Below are 21,106 nucleotides of genomic sequence, written 5' to 3' on the forward strand. Positions count from 1 at the left end.
CTCTATGGGATTTCTGGCATGGCTCTTACTGGGCCAGGCTGCAGCCACTGAGTCTTGCTCTGATGTCAAAAGATAAGGGTTCCGCATGCTGCCCACTATTCCTCACCCGGACCCTCTACTGGCCTCTGTCTTGGTGCCAAGGGCCACAGTGCCTTCTGGGACAAGTCAGGGGGTCAAAGATCAGCACGACAGCAGGGCCCTTGGAGGCCACATGTTTTCCCTCTGGACATACCGGTGCGTATAGTCCAGGGAGGGACAGAATCTGTCTCAGCTGGTCTCCATATGGGGACGTTCACTATAACTCCAGCCTGTCCCATTTCTCCCACCACCCATCTGTACAACAACAGTTAACTGAGCACCTCCATGTGGCCAGCCCTCCTATCCCTTTACAGGTCACAAACACACAAGAAAGCACAAATGCAAAACAGCAAATGGTGATAAATATGATTTTTAAAAAAAGATATAGAAACTAATGAGCTGAGCAGATGGGATTTTGCTCAGAAAGGCATTGGCTTCTCTGGGGAAGAAACTTCAGAAGAGACTGCAGTATGAGAGGCCACCTACAAAACAGGAGTGGGAACAGTATTTGAGGCAGAAGAAACCTGGAGAAGCAGAGAGGCTAGGAAAAGATGGGTGTGTTTGAACAGAGAAAAAGAAATACTTGAGGCCAGGTAGTGGCTCCCACCGGTAATTCCAGCTACCCAGGAGGCTCCAGCAGAAGAACTGTAAGTTCAAGGCCAGCCTGGGCAACTTAGAGACCCAGTGAAACCCACCCTAAAATTTTTAAAAAGCCAAGGATGCAGCTCAGTGGCAGAACATATAACATTAGGCCCTGAGTTTAATCTCTAGTAACACCAACAACAAAAGAAGGTTAAAGAAGGGTTGTATATGACATTGGGGTGGTAGTCAAGGTGGCCATTAGGCCCTTAGGCCCAAGAGAGTCTGCTTTTTACACAGGGGTCCAGCAGGGCAACCACAAGATTTTCAGCAAGGGTGAGACAGGGGTTGTAGTGTCCTTGGGCAATGGGCTGAGGGGCACGGGTTGGGGAGGTCGGTGGTGGTGTGGAGGTGGTCGTGCACAATCATGAAATGAATGCACCGCACTGGTCCCTATTTCTGTCCACCTGAGAGGCAGGCTGCAGAGAAGCAGCCTGACGGGGAGCTGGACAGGGCGCCCAGCACATGCTTTGACCATTGACTCACTCCGTGAATCTGCTTCCTCCTGTGGCTTCGGCATCTCTGTAGAACAGGTCAGACATGGTGCTTTTTTGATGAGGGCATTTTGTGTGTCCTGAGTCTCAGTCGCAGCATGCTCTCTGCTACCTCGGTGTCTGGCTGCTAGAGGTCTGCCTCCGTCCCCCTGGCTTCCGGCTCACATACCACCAGACAAGAAAGACTGAGTGCTTCTGTAGTTCCCAGAAGTGTCACCAGGTGGCGCGCCTAGCCGCTGGAGGGGGCCCGAGGGAAGGTGTTTGGAAGGATCAGGAAAGCAAATTCCTCACAGGAGCTGCGTCCCTTTTGAGGTTCACTGTGCCCCCTGGGAGCTGGGCGAGGGACAAATTGCCATCCCCTTCTAAAGTGGAAGCAGAGATTCAGAGAGGGGAGGTAGCCCGCCCAAGGTCACACAGCAAGATGGAGGGTTGGCTAGACCTGCTCCCAGCACAGCAGCCCAGGACAGCTGTCTGGAGAGTTTAGGAGTCTTGCAGTGGGGCCACCACAGGCCTGAGGCTGGCCCTGCTGCCCACCAGCCCTGTGGAGCAAACTGCTTCCAGCAGAAAGCTAACCCTTCCCGGACCATAAACCCAATTTTAAAACCAAGTTATCACTTCGATCTTTATGAGGCCATCACAGCTGCACCCCGCCCCAAGAGGCCCTGGCTGGTGTGTGAGAGCAGCTTGGAGGGAGGGCTTCCAGGGGAGATGGGCCTTCCCCACCCTGGAGCCGGAGGAGGAAGGGCCCAATAAACAGCCACTCCCAGAGATAAGGAGCTGTTCCAGAGAAAGAACTGCTAGCATGGATAGGGACAGGGGCTTCTCCTTGCAAGCACTGCACCATGGGTGGAGGCCTCTGTCCACAGCGGGCACATGGGGAAACCGAAATCGGGGTGTAAGGCATGCGGTAGTCAGAGGCAAGGCTGGGAAACACCTGCCTGCCTCCAAGACTATAAACAAGGTTACAGAGCCTTTGGGAGAAGGCTGCTCAGGACGCTGCTGGGGGGGGGGGTCTCCACAAAGGTAAGGGCTAGGGGACAAAAGAGGCTCTTTTGCATGAAGAAGCCAGAGGAGGAAGAGGAACTAGCTATTTGTTTAAGCAAAATCCAGCTAACATGTGCAGAAGTAGAGAGGCATACACAGGGTCACTATCCTTGCTATCCTAATAGGCCAGCTCAGCTATGAAAAGAAAGAAAAACTTTCCAGGGAGTTGCTGTGTGGCCTCGGGCAGGTGGCTTCGCCTCTGAGTTCCAGCTTCATCATTTGCAAAACAGGAAAAACCGTCAAGCCTGTCTCCCTGGACTGTGCTGGGGATGGACAGAAGTAACAGATATGGAGGGGCCAGAAGTGATGTAAAAGCAGCAGTACTATTGTGATCAGTCCAGCATAGAGCCAAGGGCCGGTCTGCTGCCTGAGATGCTGCGCGTGCGCACTGAGCTCACAGTCACAAGACGGGGCGGGGGGGGGGGGGTTGCAGGAATGGAGGCAGCTGCCCCTACCTCAGGATGTGTCTGCAGAGAGGGAGGTGCATGCTTCCTGGGAGGTGCAGTACTGAGAGGGCCAGGGAGTAGCTCCCCGGGCTCCAGGGCTTCCTGCTTCTGCTCTCTCCTCAATCAAGAAACCATGCTTGGCACAGAAAGCCCTCAGCTATGCGGTCCATCTCTCAGGCACGACCTGCCAGGAGCTCCATCGCACCTGGACCCTGCCTGGCTTCGTTGAGGTCCTGGCTCTCAGCCCTCCCTCCTGCTTGAGGACCAATTTGTCAGGCCTAGGAGAGCACATGGTCCTAGTCCTGGGAGCCTCTGCTCAGAGTGACCCTTAGCCCACACACTCCTTTGCCACTGCCCTGACCCTGACTCACAAGTCACTTCCTCCTCTCTGACTCCCTGTTCCTGTGTGTAACCTTTACTGTGCTTACTTAATTCATTCCTGCCTCCCTCTCCACACAGGCACCCCAGGCCTCGGGGAGCAGGACCTCCCCCAGCACAGAGAACAGGCTCAGCACGGAAGGAGGCGTCAAAGGAAGAAATGAGTGAACAAATGAATCACCACCCCTGTTCCCAACCCTTCAACCTATCATCTCGGTCTGATTTAGCACTCTCTTGGAAACAGAAGGTATAGGGGCTGGGGATTTAGCTCAGCGGCATAAGCGCCTACCCTGCAAGCAGGCAGTCGTGAGTTCGATCCCTGGTACCAATTAAAAAGAAAAAAGAAAAAGAAACAGAAGGCATAACCCCCTCCTCTCCCTGGAACAGCATCCCTAACTGAGGACCTAGAGCAGTCACTTACATGCCTCCTGTGACGGTGAGCTCGCTCCCTGTGAGAGCTCATTTCAAGACAACCCTTCCAAGAGTGCTTGGTCAGGTCCGCGTATGCTGCAACCAGGGCCACAGCAGCTTTCTCTCAGGTCCCAGGTCCAGGCTGTCCCCTCCTCTCCCCAGTGCAATGCCACTCGCAGCCTGCTCTTCCTCCAGTCCTAGTAACTAGCCCAGCGAGTGGAGTTTAGTCCTCTGGGGCCTCCTCTCTCCTCTGTGTACCCCCAATTTCTCTTGAAAGGTTGGTTCCTGAATGGAGCCCCCAGCGAGCTCCAGATCCCTTCTGAGAAAAGTTTCTCAAAAATATGCTCACTTCCTGACCTTCCCTGCTTCGGCAGCTTTTATTTTCTTTTTCTATTTATTCATTATTTTTCTTTTTCCCTTTCTTTGCTAGGGGTTAAACCAGAGCTTCCCATATGCTAGAGACCTGCACTGGGCTGCATCCCCAGCCCTCGTCATTTATCATTTTGAGACAGGACAGTTGCCCAGGCAGTCCTGGAAATTGTGATCCTCCTGCCTCAGCCTCCTGAGAAGCTGGGATTACAGGCCTGTGCCACCACACCCAGCTAGCCACGTGCTCATTGGTGACACGTGCTCAGCAAGGTCACAACAATTCGGGCAGTCGCATACAGGAAGCAATTAAAACAAGGGGGCCCTGGCCACAATAAATGGATCAGCGCTTTTGCATCCTGGTTCATACAAAAAAGATGTTTTTGAATCAATAGGAGTATTTTGCATAAGAACAGCGTGTTAGATAATACCCAAGAGTTTGTGTTCATTCTGTTAATGTGACAATGACATATTGTGTAAGAAAATGTCCGTGTTTCAGAGATGCATGCTGAAGTATGTGGGGGTAAGATGACTTGCGGTCTGGAATTTGTTTTAAAACATTTTAGGGAAAAGAGAGGCAGGTGAAATAAGTGTAACAAAACCTTGGTAACAGTTGAACTGAGGTGATGGGCACCTATTGGTTTATTATGCATTTCTACTTTGTGTTTGATGCTTCTTAATAATCATAATAAAAGGGCAGAGACTCATCAAGAGAATTTGTGGAAAGTTTCCCAGATGTTCTCAGAAGACTCCCCCCTCCCTCCTGCCCCACACCTTTGAGAAATTTCTCTGGACCCCAGGTGAAGCCCCCCAAAGTATTCAGGCTCATCTATGTGCATATGTGCATTTTCTGGGGGAAAAACAACCATCGCTTTCATCGCAGACTAGTGGGGTCGTGACCTCTCTCTCTCCTTCCCCAAAGGGCACCGTACCTTAAGACTCGACCCTGTTTTAAGTCAGCATTGCCCCCCTCACTCACCTCAAGCTGATGGGGTCGCTACCCAGTGGGCCACAAGTCGGATGCGGCCGTGCAGCCCGGGTGCCCTGCTTCTCTACCTGCGAGCTGGGGTCGGGAGGCCGAGCCCGCAGCGACAGGCAGGATGGGCGACCGGGCCACCAGGCCCACCGAGGCTCAGGCGGTTCCCACGCGTGGCGGTGCAGTGAGCCTCGCACAGAACGCTCCCTCTGTACCCCCAGCCTCCCGGGAGCTCCGGTCGTCCACCTCCCGCTTGGGGAGGCAATTTGTCTCCTTTTGAACCCCTCGCCCCCGACGGGTTTCCCCCTTTGATTCGCAGGCCAGAGGCTTCCCCCCGCTTTGAAATGCAAACCCGCCCCGGCTGGGGCCGCGGGCGCCCGGAGCTATAAAAGGCCTGGGTGGGGCGGGTGCAGCGGCGGCGGCGAGGCCAGGTGAGCGGTTGCTGGTCGTCGGGGCGCCGGCCGCGGCGCTCCAGGGCCCAGCATGCGCGGGGGGCCCCGCGGCCACCATGTACGTGGGCTATGTGCTGGACAAGGACTCTCCGGTGTACCCTGGCCCCGCCAGGCCCCCGAGTCTCGGCCTGGGCCCACAAGCCTATGGCCCCCCGGCCCCGGCCCCTGCACCCCCGCAGTACCCCGACTTCGCCGGCTACACTCACGTGGAGCCGGGCCCCGCGCCCCCCGCGACCTGGGGCGCACCCTTCCCCGCGCCCAAAGACGACTGGGCCGCTTACGGTGCTGGACCCGCGGCCCCGACCGCCAGCCCGGCCCCCCTGGCATTCGGGCCCCCTCCGGACTTTAGCCCGGTACCCGCGCCCCCGGGGCCGGGCCCCGGCCTCCTGGCGCAGCCCCTCGGCGGCCCGGGCGCACCGTCCTCGCCAGGAGCGCAGAGGCGGACGCCCTACGAGTGGATGCGGCGCAGCGTGGCGGCCGGAGGCGGCGGTGGCAGCGGTAAGGCCCCTTCCCTCGCCCTGCGCCTCCGGACTGGTCCCCGGCACTGGCAGGTGCTCGGCGAGGCCCAGGCTGTCCGGCGTGACCTCTGTCCCGGCCCTGCATGGCTTGCAGAGTGTGGCCAGCTTTCGCCTAGCAGAGCGGTTCTCTTTCCGCCGCCTTGAGTATCCCAACCTAACCCTGTTCCGGTGCAGACGGGGACACTGAGACCCGGTGGAGTGAGGCAACGCGCAGGCCTTGCTGCGAGATTGCCTGAAATAGAGTCGGGTCCCTAGAGCTTGTGCCAGGACGCTAGCACGTGGCCCCGGTAGTCTTCCAGGCCTCTCCCACTCGTGCCCGGCCTCGGCAGAGATGGCAGTCTCCCCCTAGAAGGAGGGGTCAAGACTGCAGACTGGCCGGTCACTTTCCTTTCCAGAGCCCTTTCCAGGACTTAGCGCCCCATCTTACAGTGAGGAGTTCGGTTAGTACTTTCTGGTTAGCTCGGGCCGGGGATCCCCTACCTAGCCTTCCTGGCCCTGCCTGAACTCTTGACCCCGGGGGAGGGGACGCAGGAGCAGTTGGGAAGGTGGCTACTGTTTGGCTCCTGAGCCTGTGAACCTCCTGCCCCCAGGCAGGCCTCTCTGATCCAGGCTCTTCAAAGGAAGGGGAGGGGGCAGGACAAAGGCCCGGCTTTAATGAGGGGCGGCCTGACCTTTATGGCTCCCCCCACCCCACTTTGTCATGTAACTGGTTGTGCCTTGGCTCAGCAGTGACTCCTGTTGGCCGGAAAGTGAACGTGACACCCCATTGTCTAAATTGTGTCCAGGCCTGTCCTGACAAAGGCCACCTGGCCATGGGGGCGGGCAGCTGGCCTGCCCACCCTTTGATGTCCAGCCCCTCCTTCCCGTCCCCCAGCTGGGAGCAAGCCTGGGACTTCCCTCCCCTCCTGTCCTCTTCACCCTGTCTCCCACACACACAGGCAGCCTCCCCGGGCCACTGCTGGGGCAGCCTCGTTCAGTAGCTGCAGGTTTCACTTGACCACCCCAGGGAGGCTGTAGCTCTCTGTCCTCAGGCAGAGGCTTGGCTGCTCACTTCTGTGGCCTTAATTAAGTAATTATCAGTTAATGCCCTGGAGCATCTAACTCTTAAAGCATTGCTGTAGATACTGCTGTCACTCCAGCTTTGAAGATGAAACTGGCGCATAGTGGGAAGATACTTGCCCTCGACCAGATAACCAATGACCGGGATGGGGGGGATTTGAGCCCAGGCAGACTGGGTACTGAGCCTGTGCTCTCATCCTCTACACAACTGCTTTTCGGAAATATGAGTCATCTTTCCTGGGTCCCAGTTCTACTGTCTGGGAAATGAGAGGGAAAGAGGCCTTTGCACCCTGGTTTGAGTTTGAAAAGACTACTTTGGAAAATCAGACGGAAAGGACAAAACTCTTCCTGGAGAAAAATGATGCGTCATTGGGCATCAATTTCAGGGATTCTGGAGACCCCTCCTGAAGCCCTGTCCATAACTCCTAGAATACAAACCCCACCTTAGATTACATGAAGGGCAGGGACTCTAATGTGAGGGCCTTGTCCGCAGCGTCCTTCAGTCCTACGACTGGCACATCTGGATGGGGGTCTGCCTGGCTTTCACTTTCTGCTTCCTGGTAATCAGATGACTTGAGATAGATGGGGAAGTTCCCCAGGGGTGGGGACTCAGAGAGACTGGTGTGTGCCAGAAGGAGTGGGCCTGTGGGGATTGGAGGATGGGAGAGAGCCTGGAAGACCTTCCGGTCCAAACAAATTACATATGCAGTATGTCTGGGCACAGGAGCTGTGGAGCCCAGCTCTACTGCTGGCCAAGAAAAATCCCATGTTATTTGTTGTCTGCAGGCAGATGGGAGAAGGTGGCTGCCCAAAGGCAAGATGATTTCCCCCTCTGCCGTCAGAGAAAAGAGGGAAGGGCTATGGGAGGCCTGGCGGTCCTGGGCCTCCAGGAAAGGCTGCCTGGGAGCCTGATCGGAGCATTTTGTAGGGAGGAGTTGGAAGCTGCTGCTGCTGCGTGGGCTCAGGCATGTGCCTCTCACCAGTGCTCCCAAAGCAGGGACAGAGCAAGGATGGGGTCATGGACTTTGAGAAAAGACCGCAACCCCTCCCTTGCTGGCCTCAGTTTCTCCTTTTGGGCAACGCAGGTATAGGTTTCTAGAGGTACTTGCTGTGGGATGCTGTTGTATGGGATAGCCAACACTGATTGCCATGCCTTCCTCCCCCAATGACCCTCGTCCCCAGGTCTTCAGCCTGAGACTGTGTTTGAGTCACCAGCTCCTCTTTGCTTCTGAGCCCCTGGAATTCTAGAATGTCCACACTAGATGGTTAGAGAGCAGCCACAGAGGTGGGAGACCTGTCTGGGGATTGTGAAGACCGTTGAGTTCATCCAAGTGGAGGCCAGGCTGGGAGAGATGTCGGATGCATCTCTGTGAGCATTTCCTGTGGTTTCCCATTGCGCTTAGGATGAAAGCCACACTGCTTCCTGAGGGCCACAGAGCCACACAGCTTCAGCACCTGGTCCCCACATTACTCCCCTGGGCCACCGGGATCCAGCCACTCTGGCCTCTAGCTCCTCAGGCCTGACCAGGTCTTGTGCACCTGCCATTCTGTCTCTCAGCAAAGCTCTTCCCCCTTATTCTTTCCACATCTAGCTCCATCTCCCTTTTCAGTCTTAGCCCAGTGGTCGCCTCCTCCAAGGTTCCCGTGCTGGCTCCCCATGCCCAGTGAGGGTGTCAGGGAGTGTTCCCTCCAGAGCCCTGGCTTGGGTTCCAGTTTGCCCATCTTCTTCCTGGTCCGTATGCTCACTGTTCCTAAGGGGACCAGAGCTGGGTCTGTCTGACCCACAGCAGGTGCCTGCTTCAGTGTGTGACACTTAGTAAGTGCTTGATGCTTTTGGCTTCACGAATGAGCAGAAGCCATCTCTTCGAGGACAAGGGAAGGGCGAGATCTGGGCTTCAGCGTGGATTTCTGGAGTCACTCCTAAGAGGATGGACCCACAGGAGTCCAGGGCATGGGTGGGAGCCTGGCTGCCCTCTCTCCCAACTTGGATGACCTCCTGGCTCCCTTGGGGAGTTGTCAGCTGAGGTGGGACACAGATTCCAAGTTCTTCTTAGCAGAGGTTGGTGGAAATGGAGACCAGGAGGGAGCAGCTGCAGCCCATAAGGAAATATTGGGTCTGAGTGATCAGCATCATGGTTTTTTTGTGTGTGCCAGGGATTGAACTCATGACTTTATGCTTGACAGGCGGGCACTTGTGCCACTGAGCTAAGTCCCCATCCCTGATCAGTATCATTTGACTGAGCCAGAATAGAAAATACCCAAAGGTCCCTGTTGTTCTGTCGTCTCCTTTGCATTGGAAACACCAGTGCTTCGTTTGAGGGGACTTCACCCCTCTTCCGCCCCAGGCATGGCTTACACCATGTGAGTAAGCAGTGAGTCCCAGGTTAGCAGCCCGTTGCAATGGCTAAGGTCACAGGACTGGAGAGATGCTCCCTTCCATGACAGAAGTCTCCAAATACTCTGGTTCAACTGCTTCAGCTTTCAGCTGGGGGGGAGCAGGTGTGCAGAGCAGTGACCCCTCCATACGCATTCCAGACCCTCTCCCTCAGTCCAGCCCTGTAGCTGCTAACCTTCAGGTCTCAGTGACGCCCTAGCTGTCTTCTACGCCACTTACAGACTTACCTTGTCAAGGCTGTTCCCCTGCTCACGAGCAATCTCTGGCTCCCCAGCACCATGGAACTGCCCTCTTGAGAGCTGGCCCTCAGATACTCTCCCACTGAATTGCCTAGAAACCGAAATGTTTACAGTTAGGAGCCAGGGCTAAGGGGTCTCAGATCTGAGACTGCGTCTCTGTGAGAAGCTGTACAGCCTCAGGCAAGCTAGCTTGGATTCTTTCTCTGAAGCTGGCTTTCTTCCACCTTAAGGTCAGGATACTGACAGGACCGCGCTGGAAGCCGGTACCTGTCCAGCCAGCCCTGCACCCGGCACATGGCCAGTGCCCGGTGCGTCAGGTGCATGCAGGCACACACCTCACACTTCCTGCTTCCTGTCTGTCCCTCAGTCCTCACTGCCCCACCTTCCCTCCCCTACTACCTCATCAGTTCAGATGCTGTTCCTTCTCTGAAGCCACCTCCTCCAGGTAGCACTCCTTGATTCTCCCACTACCCCAGGCATGGAATCAGCCTCTTGTTTTAATAGCATGTAGCACAGTCTAGTTTATCCATGCCAGCTACCATCTGTTACTCCCTCTTAGACCAGGCCTAAGGAGGCCCAGCCCCACCCTGCCTTGCACACAGTAGGAGCTCGTGATAAATGTAGTAACTGGCACTGGCTGTGCCTTTACCACATGCAGGTGCTGGGCCAAGAGCTTTGTTCAAGTGGCCTCATTTAAATCTCCTAACAACCTTGGGAGGTGTGAAAGTTCTATTATTGGACTCATTTTACAGGTGATGTTGATGAGGCTCGGAGAGGTAAGGTGGCCTCCCTACGCTCACACAGCTAAGGGATGGCAACACAGACCTGGCCAGAGTCTGAACAGGAACAGAGCCCAAGGCCCCTCCCACCATGCATCCCAGGCCAGGTGGGAAAGGAGGCCAGGCAGGCTTGAGCTGTGAGAGGCCGGGGCAGCATCCCGGCAGGGGCCGCTGTGCAGAGCTGGTTCCCAGGCAGAAGCTCTGTTTGACACCTCGGCTCTCAGATGTAGCTAGGAAGGGACTGACCCAGTTAGAAGGTGGCGGGAGGCTTTTTTTGGCTGGATGCCCCCTCCCCCTCCTTTTTGACAAACAGTGCTGCTTGTAGCTTCTTCAGGAATCACTGTGAGGGCCCAAACATGTTCGCTAGCAGCAGCGTCTGGCTTGTCCGTAGGATGCTATCTCCATGGACTGGGCTCTCGGGCTTCTGTCTGAGAGCCCCTGGAATTTGGAAGCAGCAGTTTCTTCTGGAGTCAGGTTGTTAGCAGGCTGCATTTCACCCGCACAGATATCTGCACCATCGAGGAGGGTGCTGCTGCTCTGTACTGTACCCAGCGAATTCGAGTACCTTCCCATTGTTTTTGAAATCCAACTCAACTCTGTCTGTTGGAAGCTATGCTGGCCCCTCCAGCCTCATGTGTCCTCTCTGATCCATCCATCCATCCATCCACCCATTCAAGAAGACAGGCAATAATTTTCTCTTGTGTGCCAAAGATTCTTCTGGGTGCTAGAGATTATGGGCAACCAAGCCAAATAGGATCTACCCTCAGGGAGCTGGCATGTTGCCCCTTGCTCAGCCTCTCCCTGTCTCAGGGCCTTTGAACATGCTGTTTTCCCATTCTTGGAATATTCTCCCCCATTTTGACATCTTCTGGATCTTCAGGCCTTGACTTAAGTGGTGCTCCTACCCAGGAGACCTCCCCAAGCTAGGTAAGGAAGTGTCCCCCAACCCTACTTAGTCTGGCTCTCAGCTTCTTGCTCATTTGGCTTCATACTACTGATCACAATGGGTGATTATTTTCTTTGGATGTTCATTTTAAATCTTCCCCCTTCCCCTCATTAAAAAGGAGAATAGCAAATAAGGATTGTGCATCTGTCATGGTGCTAGTAACGAGCTGGTGCCTGTTGAAATCACAGTACTTTTTCAAAGGCAGGACTTCTGGCCCCTGATGGCACCCTTCTCCTTGGCTTCATGGCTGGGCCGAGTTGAGGGCACACTGGAGGTGGACAGGAGGGGTGTTTTGGAGGCTGAGTCAACCAGCGGATGGACTGGATGCAGGGAGAAGAGAGGACCGTCCTCCGAGGTGCCACCAAGGCTTTTGCCTAAGTGGCTGAAGGTTGAGGTACCCCTTTCTGAGATGAAAGATGAATTTGTTTTATGCATTCCACAAGGATTCATTGAGTAGTCGCTTGTGCCAGGCATGAGGTGGGTGCAGATGAGCAAAGAGCTTGGCCCTGCCCTCACCAAGCGCACAGAAGCCAAGCCCTTCAGGGAGCGTATTTGCCAAGGTCACATGGCCAGCCAGGAGGAGGGTAGGGCTGGAATGCAGAGCCTTGCCTGGAATGCCACCAGGACAACTAGATTCCAGGGGTCCACTCTGCGGCCGATCAGCAAGGGCTTCACTTCCAGACTAGCCTAGGCCGGGAGGCCTCAAGCTGTTTGGCCTGGGAGCTGACTGAGGGATGTGAACGCTGTTTGTGCATCTTGGAAGAGCTATGCTAGCCTGAGGCGTGTGGCAAGCCTTGGAGAGAACATGATTGGCAGTGGCTGCAAGTCCAAAGTCTACCTGTAGTTGACACAAATGAATTGTTGGAGGCGTGCACTGCAGGGGATATTGGGCCCTTGGAAGGAGCTGGATCAAGCAGTGTTGTCCAACAGTACTTTCTGCTCAAGAGCTAAGCTGTCCAGGAGTCCAGCCACCAGTGTACATAGCTGTTGAACCCTTGAAATACGGTTAATGCAACTAAGAAGCAAAATTTTACATTTCAGTTGAAAAAGTCACTTGTGGCTGGTGTTGATCAATTGGACAGCACAGAGAAATCCCTGAGAGGGTTCAAGAAGTCTTGGGAGGCCAACTACTGTGCATGGGCTCCATTTCCCACCGAGGAATCTTTCTGCCTCACGTGGCTCCTCTGCCTCTGAAGTATCGTCATCTTCTTCATCCTCAACACTGTTTTATTAATAATTGCCTTGCAAATAGATGATCACATCTGGTCTCCAGTACCACTGCAGAAAGGAAGATGAATAATCTGGGCGGCAGAGCCGTCCACCGACTGCATGGAGGCAGCACTGCCATGTGGCATCCTGGGTTAGAACCTGCGTGTCTGTCTGACTCTAAAGCCTGTTTCCTGGCTGTGTCCCAAAACCAGGTCAGACTGTGGGCCTGTCTGAAGAAGCCAGAGGTGGCCCTGCAGGAGGGAGTGGTGATGACCTAGGATTCCTGACCAGGAAGGAAGGGGTCAGTGAGAAGGGAAGCTTGCTCAAAGTCAGCGGGCTGCCCTCTCTACGCACACAGCCTCGTCACTCCACCACGGCTCGAGTGAGGATCCATGAATCAGCAGCCTGGGATTGTCACTCAGCCAGGACAAGGACCCAGTTTTGGGATCTCACAGGAAGCTGCACGGCCTCAGAAAAACATCTCCGCGTCACAGAGCTGCTGGAGTCAGGGCCACTGAGCAAAGGTCCTGCTGGATGGTGGTGCAGATGGGGAAATAGTCCCAAGTTGAAAGTTGCAGTCCAGCTGCTGACCCAGCCGGAGCTCCCAGCCCACTCCCAGGCCACTATGTTCTTGCCCTGAAGTTCCCTATCGGGCGACATTCCACCATCCCCCAAGGGACCCTTCCACAGCCACTTCTGCAAATAGCTCAGTTCTGCTTCCTGTGTCCAGAGCTCTTTTACAGACACCATCACGTCCATTGTGTGCCAAAGGCAGGGAGAGGAAAGCCCAGAGAATCTGAGATGCCTGTCCAATCCTTTGGCTGGTTATGTGCCAGCTTTCTGCCACCAGGCAAGGTCTGGACAGTCACTCCTACACCCGGCCTTCTCTAACCTCTTGGTAGCTGGCAGAGCAGCGCGACCTCAGGCTCCCTGTGCCCTGTCACTTTTGCAGCCATCTCATTTGTATGAATCTGAATGGCATATCCTATGCTTCAATATTAAAGTCATTTGCATGCTTGACATATTTTTAATTCTTTTCTCCTCATCAAATGTACTAAAGCTGTGCACCACTTTAGGTCTGGTCCAACCCTTTCCTTCCCACTGCAATTTCAGGGTTTCTCGGCACTCTTCACCACAGGTCCTAACTGCTTCAGATGAGGATGTTGAGGCCCATGTGGGGAAAGGACTGGCCAAAGTCCCACTCTGAGTTAGGAGGAGGGCAGCATCCACCCAGAGCCAGCACGTATCATCGGGATGCTGTCCGCCGGTCTCCACCAGAAAGGCTTTGACGAGCAGACTCAGACTCCCTGGCTGTGTAGGGCAGGCTGACCAAGAGGGCTTCCGGAGCCCTGTCTTTCCCACTCTTTTCTGTGCATCGGGCTCAGCGAGTGACCTCATTACCCCTCCGTGCTTCCTCACTGGAGAAAGGGGAACTTCCTTGAAGTAGGGCTCTGTAGGTGCCCTCTCTTTGTCAACCCAGGCTGCCACCACGCAGGTGCCTCCTGCTGCTCTTGGTGGCAGATGTGCAAGATTTGCCCTCCCTGTGGGTGGTGGCTGGGTTGGGGAGCATCGTGGGGGTCAGGGCTCCGCTGTGCAGAACTGGAGCATGCAGAGGCCCCCAGCAACTGATACACAGCCCTCTTCTGTTGTACAGAAGACCACATGGATGGCACAAGACTGGGCCAGGATGTGTCAGCTCTCTGGTGCTTGTTAAGACAGCAGGGGGTGGAGGATGTGATGGGGACCTGATGATATACGTTTCTAACAGACTCGTATATGTGTGCACGAGTGCACTTGTGCACACGTGTATGCATCCATGTATGGTGAGGGTGGGGGGGAACCTGGATATACAACTGCACAGGGATGGGCCACCCAGAGAGGGGCCACAGAAGGTTGCAGACTGGATTTGTGGTTCATGTACCGAGGATCAAGCTCGTCATGTCTCAGGGCCACAAACCCAGCAGCAGGAGGGCAAAGGAAGTGGTGACCAGAGCCATTTGATTTTCTTGGAACCGCTGACCCTATCCTGGAGCAGAGACTGCATTCTTTCCTTGCATGGCCACTGCAGGCCACCACAGCTCCTGCCCATGGTCCTCCAGCTGGATGAGCCTGGTGTCTAGACTCTGAGATTGGGAAATCAGTCTAAGAATTCTTCAGCCATAACAACAAACACAATCAGTGAATCAACAAACATCAGGAGTGTCACGTTTCCAAGTTGGAAGGGACCTTATAAATAAATAGTCTCATCCAACACAACAGCCATTTCACAGGCACATTTCTGGCATTCCTGCCAGGTGGCCCTCCTGCCACTGTTAGAAATGAGCAGTATCTGCCCTTCTTGTGCACCTGTTGCATGCCAGGTACTGTGCTTGGCACAGTTCTCTCCTCTGGAGCCATCCCCTGGACACCCAAAGATTGGAGGTAATAAGGGAAGACCTACTATCTTGTGATAGGTTGCAGTACAACTTCTGTGGCTGAAGAGACCCAGCTTTGAATCCCTTGATGTGTGGACCTCTCTGATCCTCAGTTTTCTCATCCATAAAATAGGGATATATCAGCTGCACAGCCCTATGGGTTGTTGAGAGACATACCTGTGACATGTTGCCTACTCTTAGAATACTTACCCCATTATACAGATATATAAAATGAGGCTTAGAGAGGGAGACAGTCCTAGGCCACAACCCCAGAGATCTGCTTACTCAGATACCCACATGCCAGGGCCACCTGGTGGGCTAGTCATATGCCCCCTCCAGGGGCCCATTTCAGCCCCACTGACTCCAAATTTTGGGACCAAGATCTGTGCTTTGAGAATACTCCCCAGGTTCTCTGAGGCTGCTGGTCAGGTACTTGAAGCCATTGGCCCATGGCTTCCCAGGTCTCTATTGTACGTTTTAGTGCACTGCCTCCCGAGACAACCTGGTCGCAGGGTGGGGCCTTCTGTGCATCTCAGAGCCAGGGCAAAGAGGGGGCGACTCACTGGGTTAGTGACCTGATGTTCTTTCCTCCAGGTGCTCAGCTCCAAGGGGCCCAAAGCTCCCCATCTTTCTCTCACACACACTTGGCACCTGGCCCCAAGGCATTACTCGTGAGGGGGCTGGGAGTGTCCAGCCCCTTGTCAGACACATGTTCCAGAAGCCTGGACTTCCGCCTAGCTTTTGTATCCCAGGGCCTGTAAATCATTCATCCCGGGCCTTTCCCGCCCTACCACTCTCATGCCCTGCCTGCCTCCACTCCTGAGCTCTGGAGGTGGCACAGGTGCTCGGAGGAGGGAGTTGAGAGAGTGGCTTAGGGCAGTCATGAGTTCTGGCAGAGCTTCGACTGGAGCCAGGGCTCCTGATGATCACTAAAAATAAAAGTCACATCTGCGCTCCATAAAATTTAAATGCTGCAAGTCTCCCTCCTACCCGTGGCCTCCTACTCCAGTTCTGGTCATTGACTACCAAAGAAAGTAGCCCTTGTTATTGGCTTCCTGTATAGCCTTTCAAAAGAAGTAGGTGGGGGCACAAAGATGTACGCGTGTGCATGCGGCGTCTCCTCCATTTTTATACAAAACCTATGGCGACACATGTCCTATGTCCTGCTTGTTTGCCTGTCTCAGAAATTGCTTCATAATGTGCATTCAGAATTGTGTGATTTCCTTGTAAAATGCCTGCTGAATGGCTCTCCACATGCAAGTTCCACATCTTGTCTAACGGGTTTTCTGCTTGTAGAGTTTTTCTGTCTTGTATGATCAGAAATGACTGCAGCTGTAGGCCATTCCCTGTGGGATCCATTCCTGGAAGTGGGGTTTGTGGTCCATGGCTCTGTGCCTGTGAATGAGGCTATGTCCCCCCAGTTTGGCTCCCAGAAGGATGCTCCAGTAACCTGGACAGCATGTGAGATTCCCTAATGTCTGGGCCATGGGAAATCAAACATTTGGTCCTTCAGCAGAACTATTTTCTATTTTCTTTCTCTCTCTCTCTTTTTTTGTTTTGGTACTGGGGATGGAACTCATGACCTTGCACTTGCCATTCAATTTCTTGTGCCATTGAGCTAAATTCTCGGCCCCAGAATTGTTTTCTTATCAATGAACTTGTGGCTTTGGGCAGCTTGATCGGGGGCCAAATGGGTCCTGACCCCCTATCCCTTTTCCAACTGGGCCAGTCTGTGTTGGGAGCCTTGCTGGCCAGCGCTCTGTTATCTCATCCCATTCCACCCCTCTGCTTGGGGGAACTTTGGTATCTGAGTCTTGCATCATACCCACCACCAGGTGGACAACCGTCAGCAAGAGTTACTTTCCAGGCCTGGACTCTCCACCTGCCACCTGGCTATCATGAATCCTGGCTGCTTCTCAGAAAGCAAGAGGGAGAGCTAGGAAAGACCATGGCTGTAACCTCTCCTGGCCCTGCACTCCTCTAGGGGTGGCTGTGTATCCTCTGGGTGTTTTACAGGTCCGGGTCCATGGCAGTCCTGTTTTACAGGCCCCTGCCATGCTATAACCTGTTCCATGCTAGGATGGAAATGCTGTCAGGAAGGAGAGAAGGGGCACCCACAGGGGACTCAGGGGTCCACAGGTGCACAGGAGGGTGCTGGACACTCTCTACCCTGGGACACGGCCTTGGTCAAGTCTGCCCATCAGACTCCACAGGCTGAACTAAAGGGACTCAGGCCATTGCCGTGTGAACATCCCTGACCCACCTGAAATATGGAAGGAAACCAGACTCCCGGGACCCATGCTGGCTGTAGCCCAGGGAGCCCACAGTCTGTGGACTAAGAGGCCTGCTGGACTCTGGAGGCAGTGGCGTTAGGCAGAACTGTTTTTAAGCCAATGTGGAATTTTCTAGGCCAAGGAGGGGCCTGTCTGGAGCCAGGACCTCAGCAGCCACTCCCCGTGGTCCTTTCCTGGGGCCAGGCCTAGCCAAAGGCCAAGGCTGTCCCGCTGTCAGGCAGGGCCTTGAGGCCAGTGGACAAGGAATTGTCCAGTGTGGTTCTGCGGCTCTGGCAGCAAATCCAGGGAAAATCTGCCCAGGAACATCTGTCGTCTCCCATTCTCCGCAGCGCCGTTTGGCTAGGAGGAGCACAGTGGCTGTCCTGCCAAGCTGCGTGGGCTTGGTGGAGGGGGATAGAACAGGGCGGGGGTGGTCAGTGAGGCGCACGGAGGGCCAGGCAGGGTGGCCTGTACGCAACTCAGGCAAGTCAAGGCTGGGTGTTGTGGGGTCTCACGATGGGTGGGGAGTGGGTTGGCCATTCTTCTGAGACCCACCGTGTCTTGGTGGACGCATGTGCTGGCACGCGCCTCCTATTTATACCCGCGTGCTCAGCTCTTTGTAGAGGAGACTCATGCTCAGCCACCACGCTCCAGCCAGCTAAGCATGACTCCTATGTTTTCCCCAGACAACCCCAGTCCGGCCCCAAAAGCCTATTGTTAACCCCAAAGGATCCGCAGGTCCCGATCCTGGCCCCAGGCTGAACCCTGTCTGCTTTGTCTGCTGGGTGACAGGAAGTGTCCCTGCTTCCCCTCTGCCTCTCTGTACTAGCCTGAGGAGGTGAAAACCCTCCTGTGACCTCGCGTCACCTCTGCCCCCGCCCTGCCATGGCTCCACCCCAGACAGTAAAACACCCCTCAAGCATCCCCTGCTCACTTGATTCCTGTACTCCACGCCCACCAACTCCCTCACTGTCCGATAGAGGACAGGTACCTAGCACAGGGTCTCGGGCCTTGGTGTCCTGTGTGCTGGACCCCATCTCCCCTCACCCATCTTAGATCTTTGCTCAGACTGGCCTTCTCGGTAAATCCTTCATGGGCCACTCTATTTAATAAAGCTGACTATTTTAGGGAGTTTTCTTTTTGTTTGTCTCATTTCATTTTGAAACAGTGTTTCGCTCTGTTGCTCGGGCTGGTCTTGAACTCCTGTGCTCCGGGGACCCTTGTGTCTCAGCCTCCTCAGGAGCTTGCACACAGGCACATCCAGTTAGCACTGCTCTGCCTGAAACCTTTCTCTTGGAAATTCCTAGTCCTCCTGTGAAATACTCTCTTTATTCTGAAATACTTACTAATTAACATAGGCGGTATTTTCTAGCTGCTTTTTCCTGTTTCCCCGCCCTAGAAGCCGAGCTTACTGCCCACCCTGGGATGTGGTCCAAGTCACTGTCCCACGCTGGACACTGAGGGAGTGTGGACGCTTGGCAGACAAACCCAGGCCCCTGTTACAGCCCAGCTCAAGCCAAGGTCAGGGCATCTCAAGTAGTCCCAGGGCTTCGTGGCTGACTTGGATGACTCAGCAGGGGCCAGGGTCCTCCTGCACAGGACAGTCCTAGAGTATTTTTGCTCCTCTGCGCCCAGCACTGATGCCTCCCCTGCCCCTCTGCACTGCCACCTCCTTAGTCTCCATGCGCCCTTGCTTGTCAAGTGTTCCCCCGTCTTTCTGGTTTTAAACTGGAGCAGCTGGTGAGCAGAACTTAGTGTCAGGAGACCTGGGTGAAGCCCAGCTCTTTCAGCAGCCTCCTTTCTGGGACCCCTCCTGGTCCTTTCTTTGCCTCCCCCATCGCTGCCAATTCTGCCACCTGACCTTCCCTCCTGGCCCTTCTGCTCCTCAGGTAAGACTCGGACCAAAGACAAATACCGTGTGGTCTACACAGACCACCAGCGCCTGGAGCTGGAGAAGGAGTTCCATTACAGCCGGTACATCACCATCCGGCGGAAATCGGAGTTGGCCGCCAACCTGGGGCTCACTGAACGACAGGTGTGTGCCGCCCACCTCTCCCCAGGAGCAGAGCCAGGGGAGTCTGGCTTCCAGGCTACCGCGCAGATTACGGGGTTGAGTCTCCAGGCCATGGTCCTTGCATAGCAGACCCTGAGCTGCTGCCAGTCCCCCAGTGAAATCTTACATTCCAGTATCCAGCTAGCAGTAGGCTACAGCAGGCCATGGTCAGTACAGCTGAGACCTAGAGGAGAATGGGGCACAGAAAGTTGGGGGAGGGCTCCTCTTAGAAGGGAGGCGAGGGTGAGGGCGCAGCTTCTAGCTGGGGAGGATGTGTTCAGGGCCCATGAGGTCTGGGTGATCACAAATGCTGCCTGGAGCACAGAGGTTCCCCCTCCCCCTGGCTTGTCCCCACCCCTCTGCATCTCTGCTTGGTGACCCCACAGGTAAAGATCTGGTTCCAAAACCGTCGTGCAAAGGAGCGCAAAGTGAACAAGAAGAAGCAACAACAGCAGCAGCCACCCACACAGCTACCACCAGCCCTGGACACGCTGGATGGCACCCCCACCTCAGCAGGGCCACCCCTGGGGGCCCTGGACCCCAGCAGTGCTGGCCTCCTGGGCGCTTCCTCCCCCATGTCTGTCAAGGAGGAGTTTCTGCCCTAGCCTCCCAGTCATGTGGCTCGGAGGACCTGGGCATTCAGGTGCCACGGACAGGGCTTCTGATGGGGTTCATGACATGAGGCTGGGCTCAGCCCCAGCCCTACCTCGGTCACATGGACAAGAGTGAGCCGCCCACCCACTCCCTGCATCTCCTCACCCCTCTGTATGAAGAACTTCTTGGCTAAGGACATCTCAGGCTCATACGTTTGAGGCCTCGCTGGGGATAAGGGAGCCTAGGGTAGGAGTCTCAGTCTCAGGAAATCGCAAGTCCCAGAGGATTGTGCAAAGGCCCAGGACAAGGCCCCAGGCCCCAGAGGCTCTGTGAGTGAGGTGGGAGGTGCTGTAGAGAGTTCTGCATCCCGGAGAGAGGGAATACTCTGAGTGAAGATGGGGTGCTTGTAGCTGTGACAACTCCCACCTGCCTCTCCTGCGGCCCCACCTCCGCCTGCCCATCATGGCTCACCTGCCCTCCCCAGCCTGGGTGCTGATATAAAGCCAGGGTCTAAGGAGAGGCCCTGATGAGTGTTCTCTGACTTGCAGGGCCCTGTCCACTTGCGAGCCTTGGCGGGGAGGCTCTTGTATGGAGGGATGGGGTACAGGGGAAGGGGCAGAGTGCACCCTGAGGGTCCTATCACCCATCAGGCTGCCCATCAGTGCCTAGGTCCCAGGGAGCCCCAGAGACTGTCTCTGTACCCAGCAGAGCTCACAGCTGGACAGGCGTTTAATACAGAGTGAATCTCTTGGATGCAGCTTCAAGAATAAATTGTTTTCTCTTTTTAAAAAATGTATAAAAATCATTATACATAGCATTAAAGAAAAATGTTTAAGAAGTAAAAATCAGCCTCTCCCATCCCTGACAATTATGTATTCCCTTCCTGTTCTGCAGGCCTACAACAAGGTCACCTTTAAAATACATTTAAAAGATCAAAAAGAGACATTGTTAGAGTGAGTCTGTAAGGCTATTTGTGAGCGGGATCATCAGACAGTGCATCAGCCTATTGAATTTCTTGGATACTTTCAGCTCAGGTTTGTTTTTTTAAAAATGATGGTATTCACTGGGCACCTCAAGTGCCAGGCACACAGGCCTTGCCACTTAGAAATTCCTAGTCAGTCAGGACTGTCGTGTGCACAGATGGTTTTGATGTCCAAGCTGATGGTATTGCTACTCATCAGAGCTCTCCTCTGTAGATCGTGGGAACCAGCAGGTCCAGTGAGCACAGAGAAGGCATCTCGCTGATCTTGGAAGGCCCAGAAAGCTTCCTGGAGGAGGTAGTGTCTGAGCTGAGACCCCAAGGATGAGTAGGTGCTAACCAAGCCAAGAAGGGAAGGATGGCG

At 54.8% G+C, this 21,106-nt stretch overlaps 1 protein-coding gene across 1 annotated transcript; it reads left to right on the forward strand.

The window, feature by feature from the left end:
* The first annotated feature begins 5,234 nt into the window (after positions 1 to 5,234).
* On the forward strand, positions 5,235 to 20,704 carry Cdx1 (caudal type homeobox 1). The gene is made up of 3 exons (XM_063232374.1): positions 5,235 to 5,782; positions 19,006 to 19,151; positions 19,556 to 20,704. Exons 1-3 carry the CDS (start codon positions 5,341 to 5,343, stop codon positions 19,772 to 19,774), a joined length of 807 nt encoding a protein of 268 aa, XP_063088444.1. The 5' UTR covers positions 5,235 to 5,340; the 3' UTR covers positions 19,775 to 20,704.
* The last annotated feature ends 402 nt before the right edge of the window (positions 20,705 to 21,106 follow it).

Source organism: Cavia porcellus, unplaced genomic scaffold (genome assembly GCF_034190915.1).
Source record: "Cavia porcellus strain 051 isolate PalLab524CR breed Dunkin Hartley unplaced genomic scaffold, mCavPor4.1 scaffold_21, whole genome shotgun sequence".
Taxonomy (NCBI): domain Eukaryota; kingdom Metazoa; phylum Chordata; class Mammalia; order Rodentia; family Caviidae; genus Cavia; species Cavia porcellus.

Excerpts from the sequence above, each read along its gene's own strand:
- Cdx1 (XM_063232374.1), top strand. The coding sequence starts at position 5,341 with ATGTACGTGGGCTATGTGCTGGACAAGGACTCTCCGGTGTACCCTGGC. Across the intron at positions 5,783-19,005 it reads CGGAGGCGGCGGTGGCAGCG|GTAAGACTCGGACCAAAGAC; the intron begins GTAAGGCCCCTT and ends TCTGCTCCTCAG. Across the intron at positions 19,152-19,555 it reads TGGGGCTCACTGAACGACAG|GTAAAGATCTGGTTCCAAAA; the intron begins GTGTGTGCCGCC and ends GTGACCCCACAG.